This window comes from Microcaecilia unicolor, chromosome 9, assembly GCF_901765095.1.
Source record: "Microcaecilia unicolor chromosome 9, aMicUni1.1, whole genome shotgun sequence".
Taxonomy (NCBI): domain Eukaryota; kingdom Metazoa; phylum Chordata; class Amphibia; order Gymnophiona; family Siphonopidae; genus Microcaecilia; species Microcaecilia unicolor.
Genome location: NC_044039.1, coordinates 46247932 through 46272339, shown reverse-complemented (window position 1 = coordinate 46272339; position 24408 = coordinate 46247932). Strand labels below are relative to the sequence as shown.

General features: G+C 48.7%; 1 protein-coding gene across 2 annotated transcripts in view; it reads right to left on the bottom strand.

Annotated features, from left to right (window-relative positions):
• The window catches only part of KDM5A (lysine demethylase 5A), a 461230-nt gene that overhangs the window by 236573 nt on the left and 200249 nt on the right, over positions 1 to 24408 (bottom strand). For both annotated transcript variants that reach the window (XM_030214276.1, XM_030214277.1), the window contains 2 exons: positions 4889 to 5047; positions 2885 to 3066 (listed from right to left, as the gene is read on the bottom strand). In XM_030214276.1, the coding sequence (XP_030070136.1) occupies positions 2885 to 3066; positions 4889 to 5047 (341 nt within the window). The remainder of the gene's footprint in view (positions 1 to 2884; positions 3067 to 4888; positions 5048 to 24408) is intronic.

The window sequence follows — 24408 nt, the reverse complement described above, 5'->3', positions numbered from 1 at the left end:
TCACTATAATACATCCGATCCTCCTGCCCTTTAATTTTTGTAATCGTAGAGGCCCTCTGGCGGTGTCGCAGGAGATTGGCTAGCATCCTTCCCGATTTATTGCCAAATTGAAAGAATTTTTGTGGAAGGCGCTTCCTCAAATTCCACCTTCTCTACCTGCAACTTATCAAGCTCCACATGGCATTTTCGGACTTCTTGCAAATCTACACCTAATCCCCCCTCCTGATGTCTGCGTTTCAATTATGCTAGCTGCCCTCTCAGCTCCAATTCCTTAGCTCTCGATCATGCTTTCTTCTGGCGCCCCACTTAATTAGTTGTCCCCGTATCACTGCCTTCAACGCACCCCATAATGTCCCCTCTGATACTTTCCCTGTATCATTAAGATTGCAATAATCCCGGCTAGCCCTCTGGATATCATCACAAACCTCCTTATCACCCAACACCAGCTCATTGAGCCTCCAGAACCTCTGTCGCCCCTCCCCCCCAATCCTTTCAACCCAATTTCCACTGGAGCATGGTCCGTTATGGAGATAGAGCCTACGTCCGAGTCAGTTATATGTTCCCATAGTTGACGACTGCACCAGATCCTGTCTATCCTCGTGTAAGAATTCTGAGAGTGGGAAAAGAACGTATATGCCCTCTGACCCCTGTGCTTAAGTCTCCAAACCTCCACTAGATCTAATTTAGAGGTGAGGGACTTCAACTGCCTACAATGAGCCATATGCGGTGTGTTAATCCCCTTTGAGTGGCCCATAGATGTCCTCCACACATTAAAATCCCTGCCCATTATCATCCCCCCCCCTTTTGGAACTGAAAAAGCTCCTCTCTTATTTGGGCAAAGAACTCTCCCTGGCCTGAATTGGGTGCATATACATTAATAATAGTCACTGCCTTCCCATAGAGGAGCCCCTTAACCGCCAAACATCTTCCCAGGTCATCTCTGTAAACATCCTCTACTTCAAATGGTATCCCTCTTCGAACATATATTACTAGGCCTCCCACCTTACCCCCTCATTTGTCAAAGTGTGCTATGCATTCGCTGTATGCCCTGTGCTTAAGTGAGCATCTCTGTGCCTAATATGGGTCTCCTGTAACATTACAATATCCCAACAACTTCTCTGCAACTCTCGATATACCAAACTATGTTTTCTCTGTGACTTCAGCCCATTCACATTCCAGGACCCCAGATTCAGACCCTTTTCTCCCTTCCCCCTTTTGCTGAGCGGGACTGTTATCCGCCAGCTAGTGTCTTTGAGGAAATAACTCTTCGTCAGAGCAGACTCCCCTCTATGTTCCCTGTCCCCATTTCCCCTTAAACCCTCCCTCCCCCTTGCCATACAACATTTCCCCTGTCTTCAATTATATTCCAACAGTGTTTTAAACATTAAACATAACATCATGTAACTCCCTCCTTCATGATTTAAAACCATGCTTATTAACACCTTTGCTTTTAAGCAGCAGAGAAACTTTTAAACCATAATGCCAAAGTTCTCGCATACTTCCCTTCAGGGCACTCTGTCCTTTGTCGATATCTGTGATAGGGTCTCTTTTCTGGGTCTCACCTTTTGCCAAGAAGACCCCTTCCTTATTGATGCTGTTGTATCAGATGTTCCTCCAGACGGCTCTGAGGGCACATTTTTATAGCCCAGCTCATTCAGCGCTTTCCACGCTTCCCCCAGCGTACTCACCCGCCTCGTTTGACCCTCAACTGTAAACTGGAGTCCAAACGGAAAGACCCATCGATATCGATAATTAGATTGCTGGAGATATTTTGTAAGATCTCTGAAGTCTCTTCTCCTTTGAAGCGTTCCTGTCGCCAGGTCCTGAAATACCAGCACTTTTTGGCTATCCCAGAGGATCTCTCCCAGAGATCTTGCCTTTCTCTAAATCATACCTTTGACCGTGTAATCTTTAAAGCATACCACTATATCTCTGGGTTGCTTGTCTCTCCTGGGTCCCAGACGTCTGTGTACTCTGTCAAACTATCTCAGTCCCCGTTCCACTCATCTGGCCCTCGCCATCTGAGTCCATAATGCATGCCCAGATTGCTCTGATTACCTTTGCACAATCCATATTTTGATCTGTTTCAGGGACTCCCTTAAATCTTAAATTGCTTCTTCTGGAGTGATTCTCCAGATCTTCTATATCAAGCTGCATTTTTGCTTTCTCTGCTCGCATAGATTTGAGTTCTGTTCGGAGCTCCTGAACATCTCCCTCCACGTGTTCCAGCATTTCTTCTGCCTGTTCAACTCTGCTGCCGATGTCTCTCATCTCTTTCTGTATATCCGCAACCGCCTCCTTTATTATTTTCCTTACTGCCGACATTTCGGCTTTTAAAACCTTGAACCACCAAGTGACCTCGTTTAGTTAGCTCTGTGTCACTTTCCTGCTAGTCCATGGGTCCCTCCGTCTCTGAGCCCGAGTCGACGTCCGCCATTTTGCCACATCTTATGTGGGGTGCGACCCGAGTTCGCCGCTTCTACCCTCTGATCAGCTGTGTATTTGAACTTCTCCAGCCGCTTACAGGTCGCCATCTGCTCACTCTTCTCTGGCTGCAATTATTCTGCGTTCAGTTCTTGGGAATCCGGGAAATTCGCAAATTTCTCCACCGCCCCAACGGAGCACTGAATTCAGGCGTCCATCTCCGGCAATGACATCACTTTCTCCGCCTCCCCTGTCCTAACTTATTCTATAGGTTCCTAATGAGGGTAGTGAGAAGCCACATTTATAAGGAAAAGTAGCCTTCATTAAACCCTGAAACAAAGCCTAGAATCCTGTCAATCAAGATTCCCCCTACAATCTTTCCTGGAAATAACCTCTAACATGGCAAAATCCAAACATATATCCAACATCAAGTTAGAGTGGTTAAAGAAATATTTCTTACCAATGAAGATAGTTTATGGAGTAGCTCCAGTGGTCCTCAATGTGCCAACAGAAGGAGGAAAAGCACATCCCAACATACAGCCATGGAACCTTCATACCAGAGATATCCACATTGATGTGGGTAAGCACAGACTGTTCTAGCACTGGCATGTTATTCAGGTTCCAGCCAGAATTTGCATAATCCTGCCAAAGAGAGAAAGAAAGATCAACATCTGCAATCACTCTTGTTAAAGACAACTACAGAGAAAACTCCAGCATCTTGTTAGTGTGCCTTTGTGAAATAGAACAGCTTACAGTAATGGCTCATGAGACAAAACCTAGTTGAGACTCAGAAAATTTTGCCAACACTACTTTTTGACTGGGTGAGCATCCATAAAAACCAGCACTTACCATGCAGTTCATTAAAGCATCACTTACTGTGCTGTTCCACTATTTGCCCTTAAAACAAGAAAGCAGGCAAAACCCAGAGAGTGCTTATGGGTAATGGATTTGATATACCGCTTTTATGAAGTACAACCAAAGTGGTTTACATATTATGTTCGGGTACCTTCTCTGTCCCTAGTGAGGGCCATCTATCATCTGTTGGAAACACAGTAATATTTAATAAAAATAAAAAAAGTACACACACACAGTTGTAGAGAAGAATTCCCAAGCTTTTCTTTTCTGTCTCCATCCACTGCTTCCATACTGCCAGTAAGAATTCCAATGACAGAGTCAATGCCACAAGATTACAGTTCTACGAACCAGAGCACCTCTCAGAAGGCACTTTTCCTCCTCATTCAATAGGTAGGAGAAGACAGTTAAATGAACAGCCACCATAGAAATTATTCTGCATCAGAGGGATACGGCCCCAAAGACTATAAATCCCTCTGATGGAACACAGGTACATCAACCAGGTGCAGCATGAAGGTGCACCTAAATTTACAAAGAAATTTAAAAATAAAAATATGGCAATCTTACTTTGAAGACAGCAACAGCAAAATAAAATGTCACCATCCACAATTTTTGTGACGGTCAAACCATTAAGTTTTTATCTGATGCAATTGTTTGTTGCAAGAATTTTAGATTTTTTTTTGCAAATGTTTTAATTAGTGTTCACAGAAAACAGACATTTGCATGGAAAAAAACATCTCATAATGTTTTGTGTAAAACATGCTCCGATGGGAAAGAGGGTTAATGGAGTGGTGGGTTACAATGTTGTGAATTTTCTCTTTAACATCGAATAGAAAAAGAAAAAAAAAAACAGGCAGATTTGTGCAACAAAACCCAAGAGCAACTTTTCACCCATAACATCTTGATCATTTTCTTTTCTTTTTTTTTTTTTTTTTAAACACAACTTTTCACATTACATGTGTCAGAACTGTTTTGGATTGTGTGTACATTAAAGATGCCACTTAAATTGAACTGGCTATACTTGCTGCTGGTAGAAAATAAGGAACAGAAGGAAATACCAAAAAAAAAAAGAAAAGAAAAGAAACATTATGCACTCTCTCTCCAGGGCCAGCTTAAGCCCTGGACAAGGCAAGGCACTGGAAATCCCCAGCCTCTGACATCACTTGGTCTAGTGGTTAAGCCCTCTCATCCCCACCCTCTCCTCCCTGCGGGTCCAGCATTTCTCCCCTTCTCCCCCCACATCCAAGTCCAGCATCATTCCTTCTCCCTATCCTCACCCCCCCCCACCCCAAAACTGTGTGTGAGTTACTGACAGCAGCAGATTGAAGACAGGCTGCCTTCAGCCTTGGTCTTCGTCCCACTCACAGTGAAATGCATCAGAAGAGATGGGACACAAAAAAAGGGAAGACCCAGGGCCTGTCCAAAAACAGCCCATCTTCAAGTTGCTATTACCAGCAAATTGCACACAGTTTACATGACCATGGCGGGGGGGGGGGGGGGGGGGGGGGCGGGGAAGGCACTAATGTAAGCTGGTTCAGGGTGCTATAATACTTTCAGCTGGCCTAGTCTCTTGCCACAGTTCTAAGTAGAACAAGATCAGTTTGAACCACACCTCCTCATCTGGCATCAGCTTCCTTCGGCCATCCATAACAGGGAAGCCACTCCCAAAATCCTTTGATGATATGTCAGCTCCATACTCCACAATTACATCTTCTTCAATGCTGCTCACCAGCCGCCAGAACTCCTTCTCCACTAACTCTGTAGGTACCATCTGAAATACAATATTCAGAAGAAAAGGATCAGTTAAATCAACATGATACATTGTGCATAATATCAACAACAGCACATAAAATGTCAATAGCTTCCTGCATACCAGACTTAATCACAAATGTATGACTACTTTGGGCTCCAACATCATAGGTGCATCAAGAATTAAGAGCCTCAAAGAACATTTTTTTAAAAATACATTTTTCAGCAAGTACAACCTTTAAAATCTCTACTTAGGCAAACCACAAAACACGTTTCCTGAATTTGAAAATTTATAAAGTGGCATTAAACATAAAAATACAACTGAGGGTGAAAAAGTATGATTTTAAATATTTGCTATTAGTGATGTGTGTGACTATGTATCCTGAACTATGAATCAGGTGAAAGAGAGACTTGAATTACAAAGCTCATCTTTTACCCTTTAATCCTATCTATACCATTTCCCCTTTAATCCTATCTATAAAATGCATACACATCAAGATTTATTTTTAACAACTTCAAATCAACAAAGTGAATAATTCATAAAATTTGCAACATACAGGCAACATCATTTGATAGAGCTGATGTAGGACAATTTTCCAAAGGGAGTTCTGAAGCTCAGAAAGACTTTTTGAGTGATTTGAAGCCTAACTGCTACCATATGGGGATCTCTTTTTCCTATAAAAATAACTACCATATTTTTCGGACTATAAGACGCACTTTTTCCCCCCCAAAATTTGGGAGGAAAATGGGGGGGTGCGTTTTATAGTCCGAATGTAGTTTTAAAAGCACTGTAATTCCGTTTTGCAAGGTCCCCCCCTCCCTCTATCGCTCCGTTTTGCAAGGTCCCCCCTCGCTCCCTCCAAATTTTAAAAGTTTTACCTGGTCGTGGTCGGGGCAGCAGCAGCAAAAAGATGCACGCTGGGCGCGTCAGTCTTCCGTTCTGACGTCTCTCTCAGCTCTGGTCCCACCCTCAAGAGGCGGGACCAGAGCAGAGAGAGACATCAAAACGGAAGACCGACGCGCCCAGTGTGCATGCTTTTTGCTGCCCCGACCACGACCAGGTAAAACTTTTAAAATTTGGAGGGAGCGAGGGGGGGACCTTGCAAAACGGAGGGAGGGAGAGAGGGAGGGCGGGGGGACCTTGCAAAACGGAGCGAGGGAGGGAGGACCTTGCAAAACAGAGCGAGGGAGGGGGGACCTTGCAAAACCGAGGGAGGGGGGAACCTTGCAAAACGGAGCGAGGGAGGGAGGGAGGGACCTTGCAAAATGGAATTACGGAGCGAGGGAGGGAGGGGGGACCTTGCAAAACCGAGGGAGGGGGGAACCTTGCAAAACGGAGCGAGGGAGGGAGGGACCTTGCAAAATGGAATTACGGAGCGAGGGAGGGAGGGAGGGGGGACCTTGGAAAATGGAGGGAGGAAGGGACGGAAGGGGGGCCTGGAAAACGGAGAGATTAGGGGCCCTGCATTCGGACAAGATGCACCGGACCATAAAACGCACCTAGGCTTTTGAGGAGGGAAAAAGTGTGTCTTATAGCCCCCCCAAAATTTTTTTTCCTATTTCCCTCCTCTAAAACCTAGGTGCGTCTTATGGTCCGGTGCGTCTTATAGTCCAAAAAATACGGTAATTCAATTTCATAATGAGAAGACAGTAGGTAAGTATAGCTGATTATCCAGATGTCTAAGAAAAATATTTGTTACAAATAAGGGAGCAATCCCGTGTTCTCCAAGAACAACCAGGATGAAATCAACCACACAAGTGGCAATTCCTAGTCAAGATTTATTTTGTTACATTTGTATCCCACATTTTCCCACCTATTACCAACAAAAAAGGGGATTAAAAGCAGTAACGGATTCCACAAGCAGACAAAATTTTGAAGGTTGTGAAACCCATTCTACCTCATATACAGTGGGGGAAATAAGTATTTGATCCCTTGCTGATTTTGTAAGTTTGCCCACTGACAAAGACATGAGCAGCCCATAATTGAAGGGTAGGTTATTGGTAACAGTGAGAGATAGCACATCACAAATTAAATCCGGAAAATCACATTGTGGAAAGTATATGAATTTATTTGCATTCTGCAGAGGGAAATAAGTATTTAATCCCTCTGGCAAACAAGACCTAATACTTGGTGGCAAAACCCTTGTTGGCAAGCACAGCGGTCAGACGTCTTCTGTAGTTGATGATGAGGTTTGCACACATGTCAGGAGGAATTTTGGTCCACTCCTCTTTGCAGATCATCTCTAAATCATTAAGAGTTCTGGGCTGTCGCTTGGCAACTCGCATCTTCAGCTCCCTCCATAAGTTTTCAATGGGATTAAGGTCTGGTGACTGGCTAGGCCACTCCATGACCCTAATGTGCTTCTTCCTGAGCCACTCCTTTGTTGCCTTGGCTGTATGTTTTGGGTCATTGTCGTGCTGGAAGACCCAGCCACGACCCATTTTTAAGGCCCTGGCGGAGAGAAGGAGGTTGTCACTCAGAATTGTACGGTACATGGCCCCATCCATTCTCCCATTGATGCGGTGAAGTAGTCCTGTGCCCTTAGCAGAGAAACACCCCCAAAACATAACATTTCCACCTCCATGCTTGACAGTGGGGACGGTGTTCTTTGGGTCATAGGCAGCATTTCTCTTCCTCCAAACACGGCGAGTTGAGTTCATGCCAAAGAGCTCAATTTTTGTCTCATCTGACCACAGCACCTTCTCCCAAACACTCTCGGCATCATCCAGGTGTTCACTGGCAAACTTCAGACGGGCCGTCACATGTGCCTTCCGGAGCAGGGGGACCTTGCGGGCACTGCAGGATTGCAATCCGTTATGTCGTAATGTGTTACCAATGGTTTTCGTGGTGACAGTGGTCCCAGCTGCCTTGAGATCATTGACAAGTTCCCCCCTTGTAGTTGTAGGCTGATTTCTAACCTTCCTCATGATCAAGGATACCCCACGAGGTGAGATTTTGCGTGGAGCCCCAGATCTTTGTCGATTGACAGTCATTTTGTACTTCTTCCATTTTCTTACTATGGCACCAACAGTTGTCTCCTTCTCGCCCAGCGTCTTACTGATGGTTTTGTAGCCCATTCCAGCCTTGTGCAGGTGTATGATCTTGTCCCTGACATCCTTAGACAGCTCCTTGCTCTTGGCCATTTTGTAGAGGTTAGAGTCTGACTGATTCACTGAGTCTGTGGACAGGTGTCTTTCATACAGGTGACCATTGCCGACAGCTGTCTGTCATGCAGGTAACGAGTTGATTTGGAGCATCTACCTGGTCTGTAGGGGCCAGATCTCTTACTGGTTGGTGGGGGATCAAATACTTATTTCCCTCTGCAGAATGCAAATAAATTCATATACTTTCCACAATGTGATTTTCCGGATTTAATTTGTGATGTGCTATCTCTCACTGTTACCAATAACCTACCCTTCAATTATGGGCTGCTCATGTCTTTGTCAGTGGGCAAACTTACAAAATCAGCAAGGGATCAAATACTTATTTCCCCCACTGTATAAACATGTATTTTGTCAAACCCATTCAACTTCATATATAGCAAAGATACTTACCTGCAGCAGGTATTCTCCGAGGACAGCAGGCTGATTGTTATCACATGTGGGTTGACGTTCGCGTCGGCAAAGGAATCGGCATTTTACAAGCAAAATATAAAAAAAAGGTTTGCCAGTATTCTGGTGTGCGTGCAGCGCGCATGCGCAGACCAATTTCCCGCCCGTCACGTGAGCGCGTTCCCTCAGTTAAATCAAAAAGTATAAAAAGAAGCAAATAACTTCAAAGGGGAGGTGGGTGGGTTTGTGAGAACAATCAGCCTGCTGTCCTCAGAGAATACCTGCTACAGGTAAGTATCTTCGCTTTCTCCGAGGACAAGCAGCCTGCTTGTTCTCACATGTGGGGTATCCCTGGAAACTAGGCTCACTCAAAACAATGAAAATTGGTCAATTGGGCATCGCAACGGCAAGGACATAACTTAGAGTGACCTGAAACCATAAACACCTAACTGAGAGTGCAGCCTGGAACAGAACATAAATGGGCCTTGGTGGGTGGAGTTGGATTCTAAACCCCAAACAGACTGTGCAACACCGACTGTCGTGTCATGTATCCTGCTGAAGGCAGTAGTGAGATGTGAATGTGTGGACAGATGACCATGTTGCAGCCCTGCAAATCTCTTCAATGGAAGCTGACTTTACGTGAGCCACTGACGCAGCCATAGCTCTAACATTATGAGCCGTGACATGGCCCTCAAGAGTGAGCCCAGCTTGGGCGTAAGTGATGGAAATGCAATCTTCCAGCCAATTAGAGATGGTGCGTTTTCAGATGGCAACTCCCCTCCTGTTGGGATTAAAAGAAACAAACAACTGGGCAGTGTCTACATGGCTTAAGTCCGCTCCAAGAAAAAAGCCAATGCTCTCTTGCAGTCCAAGGTGTACAACTTGTCTTCACCAGGGCGGGTATGAGGACAGGGAAAGAATGTTGGCAAGACAATTGACTGGTTCAGATGGAACTCAGACACCATCTTCGGCAGGAACTTAGGGTGAGTGCGGAGGACTACTCTGATATGATGAAACTTGATATAAGGAGCATGTACAACCAGGGCTTGGAGCTCACTGACTATGAGCTGAAGTAACAGCCACCAAGAAAATGACCTTCCAGGTCAAGTACTTCAGATGGCAGGAATTCAGTGGCTCAAAAGGAGCTTTCATTAGCTGGGTGAGAACGACACTGAGATCCCATGACACTGGTGGAGGCTTCAAAGGGCGCTTTGACAAGAGCAAACCTCTCATGAAGCGAACAACTAAAGGCTGTCCAGAAATAGGCTGACCTTCTACACGTTGATGATAAGCACTAATCGCACTAAGGTGAACCCTTATGGAGTAGGTCTGGTAAGTGTAGAAGGTATTCAAGCAAGGTCCATGTAGGACAAGAAAAAGGATCTAGGGCCCTGCTATCACACCAGACGGCAAACCCCCTCTGTTTAAAAGAGTAACACTTCTTCATGGAATCTTTCCTGGAAGCAAGCAAGACTCGGGAGACACCTTCTGAAAAACCCAAGGAAGCGACTTCTAAGCTCTCAACATCCAGGCCGTGAGAGCCAGAGACTGGAGGTTGAGATGTAGAAGTGACCCCTCGTTCTGGGTGATGAGGGATGGAAAACACTTCAATCTCGTTCTGAGTGATGAGGGTTGGAAAACACTCCAATCTCCACGGTTCTTCGGAGGACAACTCCAGAAGAAGAGGGAACCAGATCTGACGAGGCCAAAAAGGAGCAATCAGGATCATTATTCCCCGGTCTTGCTTGAGTTTCAACAAAGTCTTACTTACCAGAGGTATTGGAGGATACGCATACAGAAGACCTGACCCCCAATGCAGTTGAAAGGCATCTGACGCTAGTCTGTCGTGGGCCTGAAGTCTGGAACAGAATTGAGAGACTTTGTGATTTGTCTGAGTGGCAAAATGATCCACCGAGGGAGTGCCCCACGCTCGGAAGATCTTGCAGACAACGTCCATGTTCAGAGACCACTTGTGAGGTTGCATGATCCTGCTCAACCTGTCGGCCAGACTGTTGTTTACGCCTGTCAGATACGTGTCCTGGAGAAACATGCCGTGATGGTGAGCCCACAGCCACATCCGGACGGCTTCCTGACACAGAGGGCGAGATCCGGTGCCCCCCTGCTTGTTGGTGTAATACATAGCAACCTGATTGTCTGTCTGAATTAGAATGATTTGATTGGACAGCCGATCTCTGAAAGCCTTGAGAGCATTCTAGATCGCTCGTAATTCCAGGAGGTTGATCTGAAGATCCTTTTCATGAAAGGACCAAGCTCCTTGAGTGTGAAGCCCATCTACATGAGCTCCCCACCCTAGGAGGGATGCATCCATCATCAGCACTTTTTGAGGCTGAGGAATTTGGAATGGACGTCCCAAGTGTTATGATTCTGCCGGTTTGGCTGAGGGGGAGGGGGGACGTCTCTTCTGATTGGCTGCCAGGGGTTGTGCTGACGTCAGGGGATAGTACTTTAGCCTGCAGCTGAAGAGTTTCTCTGCTTTTGCGTTACTTACTTGGTGGTAACAGGAAAGCCTGATAGGTTTCTCTCAGAACGTGCTCTAGGTTCTGACAGGGATCTGTGTTGTATTAGAGTATTCTTTTCCTTCCCTCTGGGTTAGCTGCTGCTGTGTGTGTCTGTGTGTGTGTGTGTGCTCGTTTGTTTAGTGGGGGCTGGGCATTGCTCAGCCTCCAGGGCTCTGGGCTGAGTGAGAGCGTTCTCCTTTGTTTGTTTGTTTTAAGGATTTCTCTTCCCAGTGTCCCGGCCTGCTGGCTCAGTGAGTTTAACCCTTTGTGTACTGTGTGTATTGTATTCCTGCCTCTGCCAGTGTGTTTGTTGGATGGGCCCCACTCCTTCTCGGGAGGGGAAGCGTTCTCTCTGATTGTTTGTTGATGTTTTGGCACTCTCTCTCTGCTGGCTCTACAAGCTTAACCCTTTGTGTTCCGTGTGCCTCTGTCTACAGTGGGTTTGAGGCAAAGGCTTTCTCTGCCTTCCTTTTGTGTCTGGTTCCTCTGGCTTCTGCCTGGGGCTCCTACCCTGGTGGGGGGTTGCTGTGTTAGCTCCCCTGTCCTGCGCTAGTCCCCTGCGTGGGCGTGGCCCGCTCTGGTCCTTTGTTTCCCCCTCTGCCCTATTGCTGGTGTTCAGTGCGTGTCTGGCATCTTGGGGCCCTCTGGGTTCTTTCACCCCTCCCTGTGTGTGATTGGGTTCCAGTTCAGCCGTGAGGCTCGCACGAGTGGCTCTGTGTGCGTGGGTTCCGGTTCGGCCACGAGGCCCGCCTGTACCCTGTTTCCCCGAAAGTAAGACACCCCCCGAAAATATGACCTAGTAGAGGTTTTCCTGAACTGGTAGATATAAGGCCTCCCCCGAAAGTAAGACCTAGCAAATTTTTGTTTGAAAGCAGGGCTGCCGAGAGCCGGACAAGGCCGCCCCCGGGCCGCCCCCCCCCCCAACCAAGGTCGCCGGGGCCCCCCCTCCGTCGCTCCCGGAACTAACCTTAAACGCCTCCTTTCACCTTCGCAGCAAGCAGCAGCAGGGCAGACCTCTCCTTCCTTCCGTGCCCCGCCCTCGAAGATGTTACGTCATTTGAGGGCGGGACACGGAAGGAAGGAGTGGCCTGCCCTGCTGCTGCTTGCTGCGAAGGTGAAAGGAGGCGTTAAAGGTTAGTTCTGGAAGCGACGGAGGGCGGGCAGGCCAACCCTGATCCAACCCCGATGTTTCCCCGAAAAATAAGACAGCCCCTGAAAATAACACCTAGCGCATTTTTGGGGGCAAAAATTAATATAAGACAGTGTCTTATTTTCGGGGAAACACGGTATGCCTATTTCCCTTCTTCCTGAGGGACTGTGGGGAGGGGTAGCTTAGGGGGTATTGTGTAGCTGGGGTGTGCGGTGGTGGGTCGGTCTCCCCTTGGCCTGGGTCGGCGCCCTGCTGGCCTCGGCCAGGGCCCAAGGGCTCACGACCAACCCAATGGATTACAGAACGCAAAAGCCATGAGCTCGACCGATCCATCCCCCATGCAGCTGCTCCAGCAATTGCATGCTCAGCTACAACAGGTATCGGGAGTCGTGAACGCACTGTCTCAACGGGTAGACACGCTGACTGTCACGGGGGCTGCGGAGGGCCCGCCAGCTTCTATTCCGCCGGGTTCCCATGCATGCGGCCGAGGGATTCGGGTGGCTACGCCCCCGAGGTACGAGGGCGACAGTAAGACCTCCCGGGGGTTCCTCAATCAATGCCAAATTGTCTTCGAGTTGCAGGCCCGGGATTTTCCTTCGGATCGGGCGAAGGTGGCTTATATTATCTCTCTACTGGCAGGCCCCGCTCTGGCCTGGGCATCGCCCTTATGGGAGAAGAAGGATCCCCTCCTGGATAATTTGGCAGAGTTCTTGAAACAATTTCGGCTCATCTTTGAGGAACCCGGGAAGCCCTCTTCGGCGGCGACTCAGCTGTTGAACCTACATCAGGGGCGCCTCTCTCTGGGTGAGTACACCATCCAGTTTCGGACCTTGGCCGCGGAGCTAGGTTGGGATAACCCAAGCCTGACTACGGTATTCTGGCATGGGGTCTCGGCCAACATTAAGGACGAACTCACAGGCCGGGAGCTGCCCTCAGATCTGAACGACCTCATCCGTCTCTGCACCCAGGTGGACATCCGGTTCAGGGAGCGGGCCTGTGAACGTCGCGCTGGTCAGCAGGTTGCAGGGGCTAACTCAAGGAGCTCGCACAAGAGCCCTGCTTCCCAGTCGCTGGGTGTGCCCGATGGGTCTGAACCTATGCAGGTTGACCAGGTGGCCCAGGAGAGACAGCGGAGATGCTCTAAGGGGCTGTGCCTGCATTGTGGAGTGAAGGGGCACTTTGTCCGTGAGTGCCCGAAGAGAAAGAAGTCAGGAAACCAGTAGCCCTGATACCGGCTAGGGAGACCGGGTCAGGGCCAAAGTCCTTCTCCCCTTGGATGCAGGTTTTGGTGCCAGTTCTACTGGCGATTAAGGATACCCCTTGTTTTGAGGCGCTAGTTGACTCGGGGGCGGGAGGCAACTTTATCAGCGCGGACCTGGTGCGGGTTCATCAAATTCCTACGATGGAGTTACCTCAGTCCATCACTGTCTCAGCGCCTTGGGGACTGGTTCGGGGAGTTCTCCGCTCCAGGACCGTGCCTATGACCATAAGGGTAGGAGTCTTACACACAGAAGTTATCTCCTTCTACGTCCTTCCATCGGCCACTGAGGCCATAATCCTGGGATTACCCTGGGATTACCCTGGCTTCGCCTGCATAACCCTTGCATTGATTGGGCCCGGGGTGAATTGACGGCGTGGGGCCCGGGCTGCCAGAAGGTCTGTTTGGATAAGGTCTCGCCAGCCCCAGTGACGCTTCCTTTGGATCGAGCCAATGTTATGTTACCGGGGCCCTACAGATCCTTTGGAGATGTTTTTTCCAAACAGCAAGCAGAGATTCTGCCTCCTCATCGCTCCTATGACTGTGCCATAGAGCTACTACCTGGCACTCAACCTCCCCATGGCCGCGTATACCCCCTATCCCGGCCAGAGACGGAAGCCATGTCCCAGTATATTCGAGAGAACCTAGCTCGAGGCTTCATCCGGCCCTCTAAATCGCCCACGGGGGCTGGATTCTTCTTCGTGGATAAGAAGGATGGGGGGTTGCGCCCCTGTATTGACTACAAGGGACTCAATGCCATCACGCGGAAGGACAAATACCCCCTTCCCTTGATTTCTGAGATGTTTGACCGCCTCCAGGGGGCCCAGATCTTCTCCAAGCTCGATCTCAGGGGGGCCTACAACCTTATGAGGATCAAGGAGGGGGATGAGTGGAAGACGGCGTTTAACACCCGCGACGGGCATTACGAATATCTGGTAATGCCGTTTGGACTTGCTAATGCTCCAGCCGTCTTCCAAGCCTTCATGAATGACATCTTCAGGGATCTCCTGTATAAGTTTGTGATGGTCTACTTGGACGACATTTTGATTTTTTCAAGGGCTGAGGAAGAGCACCAGGAGCACGTGAAGACCATATTGCAGCGGTTGAGGGAGAACCACCTCTATGTGAAATTGGAAAAATGTGAACTCCATCGCTCCGAACTGCTCTTCCTGGGGTACATCATTTCTAACCACGGGCTGCGTATGGACCCCAGTAAGCTGACAGCCATCCTGCACAGGCAGCAACCTACGGGACGTAAGGCTCTACAGCGCTTCTTAGGTTTTGCAAACTACTATAGGCAGTTTATTTGGAATTACTCGTCCCTGACTGTCCCTCTTACTGCCTTGACTAAGAAGAACGCTGACGCTCGCAACTGGTCACCTGAGACGTGTCAGGCCTTTGAGAATCTGAAACAGGCATTTGTTGGAGCTCCAGTGTTGCGCCATCCCAACCCGACAAATAAATTTTTCGTGGAAGTGGACGCATCAACGGTTGGCGTAGGAGCAGTGCTGTCCCAGGCCCACCCCAGTGGGAAACTTCTCCCATGTGCATTCTTCTCTAAAAAGTATACCCCTGCCGAGAAGAATTATGCCATCGGGGATCAGGAGCTATTAGCCATTAAATTGGCCCTGGAAGAATGGCGTCATCTGCTGGAAGGGGCGCAGGAGCCCTTCACGGTGTTCACGGACCATAAAAACCTGACTTATTTACGAGAAGCGAGAAGGCTGAATCCTCGCCAGGCCTGGTGGGCACTATATTTTTCTCCCGCTTTGATTTCATTCTGACTTATCGTCCAGCGGAGAATAACATCAAGACAGACGCCCTCTCCAAGTCCATGGAGGCTGACCTGGAGGAAGAACCCTTGCAGTATGTAATTAAACCCGATGTCATTGTGCCCGCAATGATGCTAGCAGTACCTGCAGGTATGACCTTTGTGCCACCCCGGCTGAGAGAAAAGACACTCCAATGGGGGCATGCCTCTCGAATGGCAGGACATCCCGGGATCCTGGGAACCAAGCGGTTCATCTCCCAGCAGTATTGGTGGCCTTCACTTGATCGGGATGTGCAGGAGTTCGTGGCTGCGTGTGCTGAGTGTGCCCAGCATAAAGCTGACCGTCTGAGACCCCAGGGGTTTCTGAGGCCTTTACCGGTACCTGAGAGACCGTGGACCCACATTGCCATGGACTTTGTTACGGATCTGCCTAACTCTGAAGGGCACACAGTTGTCTTGGTAGTGGTGGACCGGTTTTCTAAAATGGCCCACTTCATACCCATGCCTACCCTTCCTTCGGCGGTGAAGCTGGCACAGTATTTCATCAGCGCTATTTTTCGTCTCCATGGTCTGCCAGAATCAATTACCTCTGATCGAGGAGTACAGTTTGTCTCAAAGTTCTGGAGAGCCCTGAATCGGGCCCTTGAAATAAAGCTGAACTTTTCGTCGGGATATCACCCATAATCCAATGGCAAAACAGAACGAGTGAACCAATGCTTGAAGCAGTTCCTGCGGATGTATGTCAATGAGCACCACAACAACTGGAGTCAGCTGCTGCCTTGGGCAGAATTTGCTCATAACAACCGAGTGAGCTCGGCCACGGGCGCTTCACCCTTTTACATCGTATATGGACGACATCCGCGGATACCAGCCCCCTTGAAAACCAACTTGGATGTCCCGGCAGCGGCCGATGCGGTGACCTCGCTCCAAGCAATTTGGTCATCAGTTCAGAAAGCGCTGCGAGTGACCTCCGCTCGTATGAAACGCCAAGCGGATCGGTCTCGCAGAGTGGAACTGCGCTTCCAGCCTGGCGACTTGGTGTGGTTGTCCACGCGTAATCTTCGTCTGAAGATTCCCTCCTCCCGCTTTGCACCTCGATTTGTGGGCCCGTATCCCATTGTGACGCAAGTGAATCGGGTCTGTTATCAGCTAAAGTTACCACCTACATTACGGGTACATAACACCTTTCATGTGTCCTTGCTGAAGCCTGTGATTCTGAGAAAAGGGGCTTTGCCCGCGTTGCCTGCTAGTCCAGCCATCTCAGCCTCCCAGGGGGAATACGAAGTCCGGGATGTCTTGGATGCAAGGCGCTTCCGGGGACATCTCCAGTATCTCATTGCGTGGAAGAGATATGGACCAGCAGACAACTCCTGGGAGGACGCTACTGATGTCGACGCGCCAGTCCTAGTCAGACGGTTCCATTGCCTTTTCCCTCACAAACCTAAACCTCGTGGACGGGGTAGGGGGGGTGATGTTATGATTCTGCCGGTTTGGCTGAGGGGGAGCGGGGACGTCTCTTCTGATTGGCTGCCAGGGGTTGTGCTGACGTCAGGGGATAGTACTTTAGCCTGCAGCTGAAGAGTTTCTCTGCTTTTGCGTTACTTACTTGGTGGTAACAGGAAAGCCTGATAGGTTTCTCTCAGAACGTGCTCTAGGTTCTGACAGGGATCTGTGTTGTATTAGAGTATTCTTTTCCTTCCCTCTGGGTTAGCTGCTGCTGTGTGTGTGTGTGTGCGCGTAGCTCTGTAATCAGGGTCAGCTGCTCGTTTGTTTAGTGGGGGCTGGGCATTGCTCAGCCTCCGGGGCTCTGGGCTGAGTGAGAGCGTTCTCCTTTGTTTGTTTGTTTTAAGGATTTCTCTTCCCAGTGTCCCGGCCTGCTGGCTCAGTGAGTTTAACCCTTTGTGTACTGTGTGTATTGTATTCCTGCCTCTGCCAGTGTGTTTGTTGGATGGGCCCCACTCCTTCTCGGGAGGGGAAGCGTTCTCTCTGATTGTTTGTTGATTTATGGCACTCTCTCTCTGCTGGCTCTACAAGCTTAACCCTTTGTGTTCCATGTGCCTCTGTCTACAGTGGGTTTGAGGCAAAGGCTGTCTCTGCCTTCCTTTTGTGTCTGGTTCCTCTGGCTTCTGCCTGGGGCTCCTACCCTGGTGGGGGGGGGGTTGCTGTGTTAGCTCCCCTGTCCTGCGCTAGTCCCCTGCGTGGGCGTGGCCCGCTCTGGTCCTTTGTTTCCCCCTCTGCCCTATTGCTGGTGTTCAGTGCGTGTCTGGCATCTTGGGGCCCTCTGGGTTCTTTCACCCCTCCCTGTGTGTGATTGGGTTCCAGTTCAGCCGTGAGGCTCGCACGAGTGGCTCTGTGTGCGTGGGTTCTGGTTCGGCCGCGAGGCCCGCCTGTATGCCTATTTCCCTTCTTCCTGAGGGACTGTGGGGAGGGGTAGCTTAGGGGGTATTGTGTAGCTGGGGTGTGCGGTGGTGGGTCGGTCTCCCCTTGGCCTGGGTCGGCGCCCTGCTGGCCTCGGCCAGGGCCCAAGGGCTCACGACCAACCCAACGGATTACACCAAGATCAAATTGGATCGGATGGTCCACCACTGAAGGGATCTGCAAAACGCGGTGGAGAGATGGATTACATCCTCTAGACACCCTGTGGCTTGGCACCACTGGGAAGCTAGGGTCCATTGAGCTGATCTCATATGTAGGCTTGCCATGGGAGTCACATGAACCGTGGAGGCCATGTGCCCCAAGAGTCTCAACATCTACCGAGCTGTGACCTGTTGAGACGCCCGAGCCAAAGAGACCAGGGCCAGGAGATTGTCTGCCCTTGCCTGTGGAAGATAAGCTTGAGACGTCCGTCTGTCCAACAGGGCTCCAATAAACTCCCATTTCTGTACTGGGACAAGATGAGACTTGGGATAATTGATTACAAACCCCAATAGCTCCAGCAGTCGACTAGTCATTCGCATGGACCGTAGAGCCCCTGACTCTGAGGTGCTCTTCACCAGCCAATCATCGAGATAAGTAAACACATGCACTCCCAGTCTGCGTAGCAATGCTGCAACAACTGCCAAGAACTTTGTGAAAATTCTGGGCGCAGATGCAAGACCAAAGGGCAGTACACAGTACTAAAAATGCTGAGTCCCCAACCGAAATCGAAGATACTTTCTGTGAGCTGGAAGTATCGAAATGTGAGTATAGGCATCCTTTAAGTCCAGACAGCATAGCCCATCGTTTTCCTGAATCATGGGAAGAAAGGTGCCCAGGGAAACCATCCTGAACTTTTCTCGGACTAGGAATTTGTTCAGGGCCTTAGGTCTAGGATGGGATGCATCCCTCGTTTTCTTTTGCACAGGGAAGTACCTGGAATAGAATCCCAGCCCTTCTTCCCCTGGTGGAACGGGTTCGACCGCATTGGCCTTTAGAAGGGCGGAGAGTTCCTCTGCAAGTACCTGCTTGTGCTGGGAGCTGAAGGACTGAGCTCCCGGTGGGCAATTTGGAGGCTTGGATACCAGATTGAGAGTGCATCCTAACCGGACTATTTGAAGAACCCACCTGTTGGAAGTTATAAGAGGCCACCTTTGGTGAAAAAATATCAACCTCCCCCCCAATGGGTAAGCCGTCTGGCACGGACACTTGTTCCGAGGCTATGCTGCACTGGAGCCAGTCAAAAGCACGTCCTTTGCTTTTGCTGGGGAGTGTAGGGCTATTTCCCTGTGAGCCTCACTCTGCTGCTCTCAGCCTGTGTATACAACTATGTCAAGATGGAGTCTGTGAAGTAAGACCCTGCACTTCAGTGACCAAGCAGATTCAACTTTCTGTTTGTGGCAGAGCTCTGCTTGTGGTAAATAACTGGCAGGTCTGGAAAAAACTCAAGGATATGCAGTGGGCTACCTGACCCTTGCACATCCCTGATGAGCTACAGGGGGTAAGGCCATGGTGCCAGCGAGTCTGATGAGAGACAAGAATGCATACCACAATGTAGCAACTGGAAGATTAAAAAAAAAAGGTTTTTCTTGCTCAGGGAAGGAGCTGGACAAGATCCTGATTGGTTGCTGTCTGGTTACCTGGGAATCAGGGCCAGAGAGCGAAAACCAGAAAGAGGAGTCAGAGGACAGACAGAAGATAAGAAAGAAAAGAAGAAAGGGGAATTTGTCTGGTTCTACTGGAAGAAGGGTAGCTGGCAAGAAGACCAGCGAGACCTGAAGTGGTCCACAACCTTGTGAACTGACCATATCAAGAAAGTACCTGTTGGTTCAGCTCTACCGGCCAGAGAGACTGTAATCCTGCATGCTGCAGAGAGAGCCTGTGCTGTTTCCTAAGACGGGGACTCGCTGTGGAAAACAGCTGGAGTCTAAAGGGAAAAGCCCGTGTCCACTTCATCTGAGAGACCACCTAGAGTCAGCTTGGTGAGAATTACGGGGATTTATTTCCTATAGTCGGGGATTAGCCAGTGGGTTCTTACCTCAGCAAAGGCGGGTTAGTCAGAACTTTGTGATCAGGAAGATGTGCTGCTAACTGTATTACTTCATGACCTAGTCAGTATTACTAATCAGGATTGTGTAATAACCTAGTAACCAGTGACATCAGTGTTTTAGTTAGACAATACATTCTACAGTTGCTTATCAGCATAAGGGAGCTACATTTGTACAGCTGAGCTGTAGTGTAGGGTGTATTATTCTATTTTCTTACCTATATAATAAATTAATATATTTCACAGCAGTGACTTTACTTTTATTCCAATTTTCTCTAACAGAAGAAAAGTTCTGGTGTAGGCCCAGAACAGCCAGGTTCCTTTATAATATATAACCCCTGGACAGAGCTAGGAAGTTGGTTTAGCCAGACTCCTGTAAACGGAACCTGAGAATTACTCATTGGGTAGCTTTGCCCAGAAGAGTTATTCATCTATAAATGCTTACATAAGTGGGGGCTTGTCTGGGATATAGCCCTACAGGAGCCCTAGGGTCTTAGGCGCACAGCGTTGACGGGAACGCGCATGCTGGGACTGAGCCTGAACCGGCTGCCGAGAAGCAGAAGTGTACCTACACACGTTATAAGAATAGGGAGCACTCCTCTTCCCTCCAAAAAACTTCCTAGAAGAGGAGGCAGTAGCAGAAGACGTCCGGCGGAGGAGAGAATCTATGGTGTCATTATGCTTTTTTATCTGATCGACCATGTCCTCTACTTTTTCACCAAAAAGATTATCCCCCCCGGCAAGGAACATCTGCCATTCGCTGCTGGGTTTTCTGATCCAATTCAGAGACACGCAGCTATGAGAATCTGCGCATCACTATACCTTGAGCAGCTACTCGGGATGCCACATCAAAAGTGTCGTAAGACCCCCTGGCCAGGAATTTTCAACACGCCTTCTGCTGCCTGACCACCTGGTGAAAAGGTTCAGCAAGCTCCGGAGGAAGTGCTTCAACTAAACTGGACAGTTGTCTCACCGAGTTCTGCACGTGGGTGCTCGTGTAGAGCTGGTAAGTCTGGATCTTGGTTGCGAGCATATCGGCCTGATACGTTCTCCTCCCAAAAGAATCCAAGGTCCTAGACTCTCTGCCTGGGGGCGCCGAGGCATAGTCTCTAGTACTCTTGGCTCTTCTGAGAGCAGAGTCCACCACCATGGAATCGTGAGGAAGTTGGGCCTTCACCATTACAGGCTCTCCATGGACTCTGTATTGGGACTAGGATTTTTGGGGGACAACTGGATTAGAAAGAGAGAACCAATTTCGCATAAGCACTTCCCTCAGTATGTTATGCAAGGGGGCCGTAGTAACCTCAGCAGGCAGAGAAGGATAATCCAAGACCTCGAGCATCTCGGCCCTGGGCTCATCCACAACCTCCAAAGGGAATGGAATGTCCTTAGATATTTCCCTAACAAAAGATGAGAAAGAGAGACTCTCAGGTGGAGACATTCTACTCTCGATTGGTGGAGTAGGATCAGAGGGAACCCCACACAACTCTTCCTCCGAAAAGTATCTGGGGTCTTCCTCCTCTCCCCACGAGCGCCCGTCATCATTATCGGACAAGAGCTCCCTAAGAGCAGCCTGAATCCGAGCCTGTCTCGACGTCGAGGATCGACGACCTCATGGGGAGTGTTGAGAAGTCAACCCCTGCCTGGACTCCGGCGAAGCTTCCTCCACCGACATCGAAGGGGAGTCAACCCGGGTGGCAGCCGACGCCAGTACCGAGGGCGGGGACCTCCTCACAGGCGAAGGCCCAGATGCCGCCTCTGCAGTCGGTACGGAAGGCGCAAGCACCCCCGACACCGATACCGACTGACGAAGTTCTGGAAGAAGGGCCCTGATACGCGCGTCGAGAGCTTCCATCGGTAAAGGCTGTGGGGCCAGTGCAGGAGTCGGTTGTAGAGTCTGAATGGGCTCGGGAGCCGGTACCAGGCTGCCAGATAACCAACACATCGGCACCTCTTGAATAGAGGGTGAGCGGTCCTCCCGGCGCTGACGCTTCTCGGGTCCCGACTTCCTCGGCTCACGGAGCTCTCGGTAACGTGCATGGAAGGAGATCAATGACTGTTCTTCTTAGCCTTCGCTCGACACCCGTCATCGACACTCCTCGGTGCCGAAGAGGAGGACGTGGAACCCTCACGCCTCCTCCAAGCCAGGTCCGACGCAGGCCAATCCCAGGGGGCCTGCATAGCAGTAGGGCTCGAGATAGGTGGAGACCCACTCGATGCCTCGCTGCTCCCAGCTCGATGCAGTCTTTTGGTAGCCATTACCTGGACTCCCGATGTTGATGCTTCCCCCGACGTCGACACCGCCGACCTCAATATCGATGGTATGCCGACATCGAAGGGCCGGAACGATCTGGAAAAATTTTCTCACACTGAGCCTCTCGAACCACCTGGGTCCGCTTTTTCATCACCTTACACAGCTTACAATAAGCTGGCAGATGGTTGGGCCCAAGACACTGGAGACACCACGCGTGGGAGTTGGTACTTGAAATGATCCGGTTGCACCAAGTACAACGCTTGAAGCTGCTGGGTGTCCTCGATGACATGGAGGGAAAAACGGCGATAGCGAAATCAAAAGGCTCGATGGTGCCAAGAAAAAGTGGAACAAAAAGGGGAAAACAGTCCGGCCGAGCAGCCTAAAAAACGGTTGCGTCGAAAAATTAAGGAAACCTTAAGCAGGAAAAGAAAACTAAGAAAATTAACGGAAAAAGGATTTTTTTCCTTTATTTTTAACAAAGTGAAGAAAAATAGGTGAAAAATAGACGAAAAATGCCAGAAACGCGGTTCTCCTGAGCCGAGAAGGGAACGAGGCAAAACAACAACTTTCCCAGTCGTGGATAAAAAAAGAACTGTTTGAGGCACGTTTGCATTGTGGGCGGGAAGCCGTTCGCACATGCGCAGTGCGTTCGGTCCACGCGACGGCACGTTCTGGAGAGTTCTTTTTCTTTTCAAAGTTTCGGGTCTCCTGGGCCGTCGCGGACGACAACCCATATGTAAGAATATTGAGCGTGCTTGTCCTCGGAGAAGTATTTTTTCACTGAGAGGATGGTGGATACTTGGAATGCCCTACTGCAATAGGTGATGGATGAAAACTGTAATGGAATTCAAAAATGCATGGGATAAACACGTAGGAATCCTGTTTAGAAGGAATCGATCCAAAGAAGCTTAGCAGAGACTAGGTTGCAACACTGGTAACTGGGAAGCAAAGCCAGTAAGGGGCAGACTTATACAGTCTGTGCCTTGATCGTGGCTGGATAGATTTGGATAGGCTGGAATGGAGTTTATCAAGGTCTTTGGTAACAACTTCAAAGGTTTTTGAACAGGGACAGTGCCAGGCACACTTCTACGGTCTTTGCCATGAAAATAGAATGCACAAATCAAGTTCAGGTATACATATGTCTTATCACCTCATACCTAATGTAATGAATATCTCTTCGAGCAAACTGGGTGGACCGTATAAGTCTTTATCTACCGACATCTACTATGTTACAATGATCTAGAGATGGCAATAACTAATGAGGTAATTAAATTTGCTGATGACACAAAATTAATCACAGTTGTTAAATCCAAGAGGATTGTGAAAAATTGAGACTGGGAGAATGGACATTTAAGTGCAAAGTGATACATGCAGGAAGGAGGAACCCAAACTATAGCTACAAGATGCAAGGTTCCTGGATACTCAGGAAAAGGAGACTGGGCATTTAAATGTCAACAAGTGCAAAGTGATACATGCAGGAAAGAAGAACCCAAACTATAGCTACAAGATGCAAGGTTCCTCTATGCTCAAGAAAAGGATTTAGGTGTCACTGTTGATGATACATTGAAATGATGTGCTCAGTGTTCAGTGGTGTCTAAAAATGCAAACAGAATGTTAGGAATTGTTAGAAAAGGAATGGAAAACAAAAATGAGAATGTTATAATGTTTTTGTATGGCTCCTTGGTACGACCGTACCTCAAATATTGTGTGCAATTTTAGTCACCGTATCTCAAAAAAAAATGATATAGCAAAATTAGAAAATGTACAGAGAAGGGTGATGAAAACAATAAAGTGGATGGGACAATTTCCCTATGAGGAAAAGTTAAAGAGGCTAGGGTTCTTCAGCCTGCAGCAGAGATGGATGAAGGGAGATATGATAGAATTCTATGAGATATGAAGTGGGGTGGAAATAGTATAATGAATCACTTCTTTACAAGGATTAGAGGGCACACAATGAAGCTACTAAGTAGTAAATTTTGAACAAATCAGAGAAAATATTTCTGAAGGGAGATATGATAGAGGCCTATTAAATACTGAGTGGAGTGGAACGGGTAGATGTGAATCACTTGTTTACTCTTTCCAAAAACAATAGGATTAAATAATAAATTTAGAACAAACTGGAGAAAAGATTTCTTCACTCAACATGTAATTAAACTCTCGAATTCATTGCCAGAGAATGTGGTGAAAGTAGTTAACTTAGCATGGTTTTTAAAAGGTTTAGATCATTCCTAAAAGTCCATAAGCCTTTATTCAGATGGACATGGGAGAATCCACTACTTTTTCTAGGATAAGCAGCATAAAATCTGTTTTACTCTTTTGGTATATTGCCAGGTACTTGCAACCTGGATTGGTCACTGTTGGAAACAGGATACTGGGCTTGATGGACCTTTGGTCTCTCCCAGTATGACAAAGCTTAT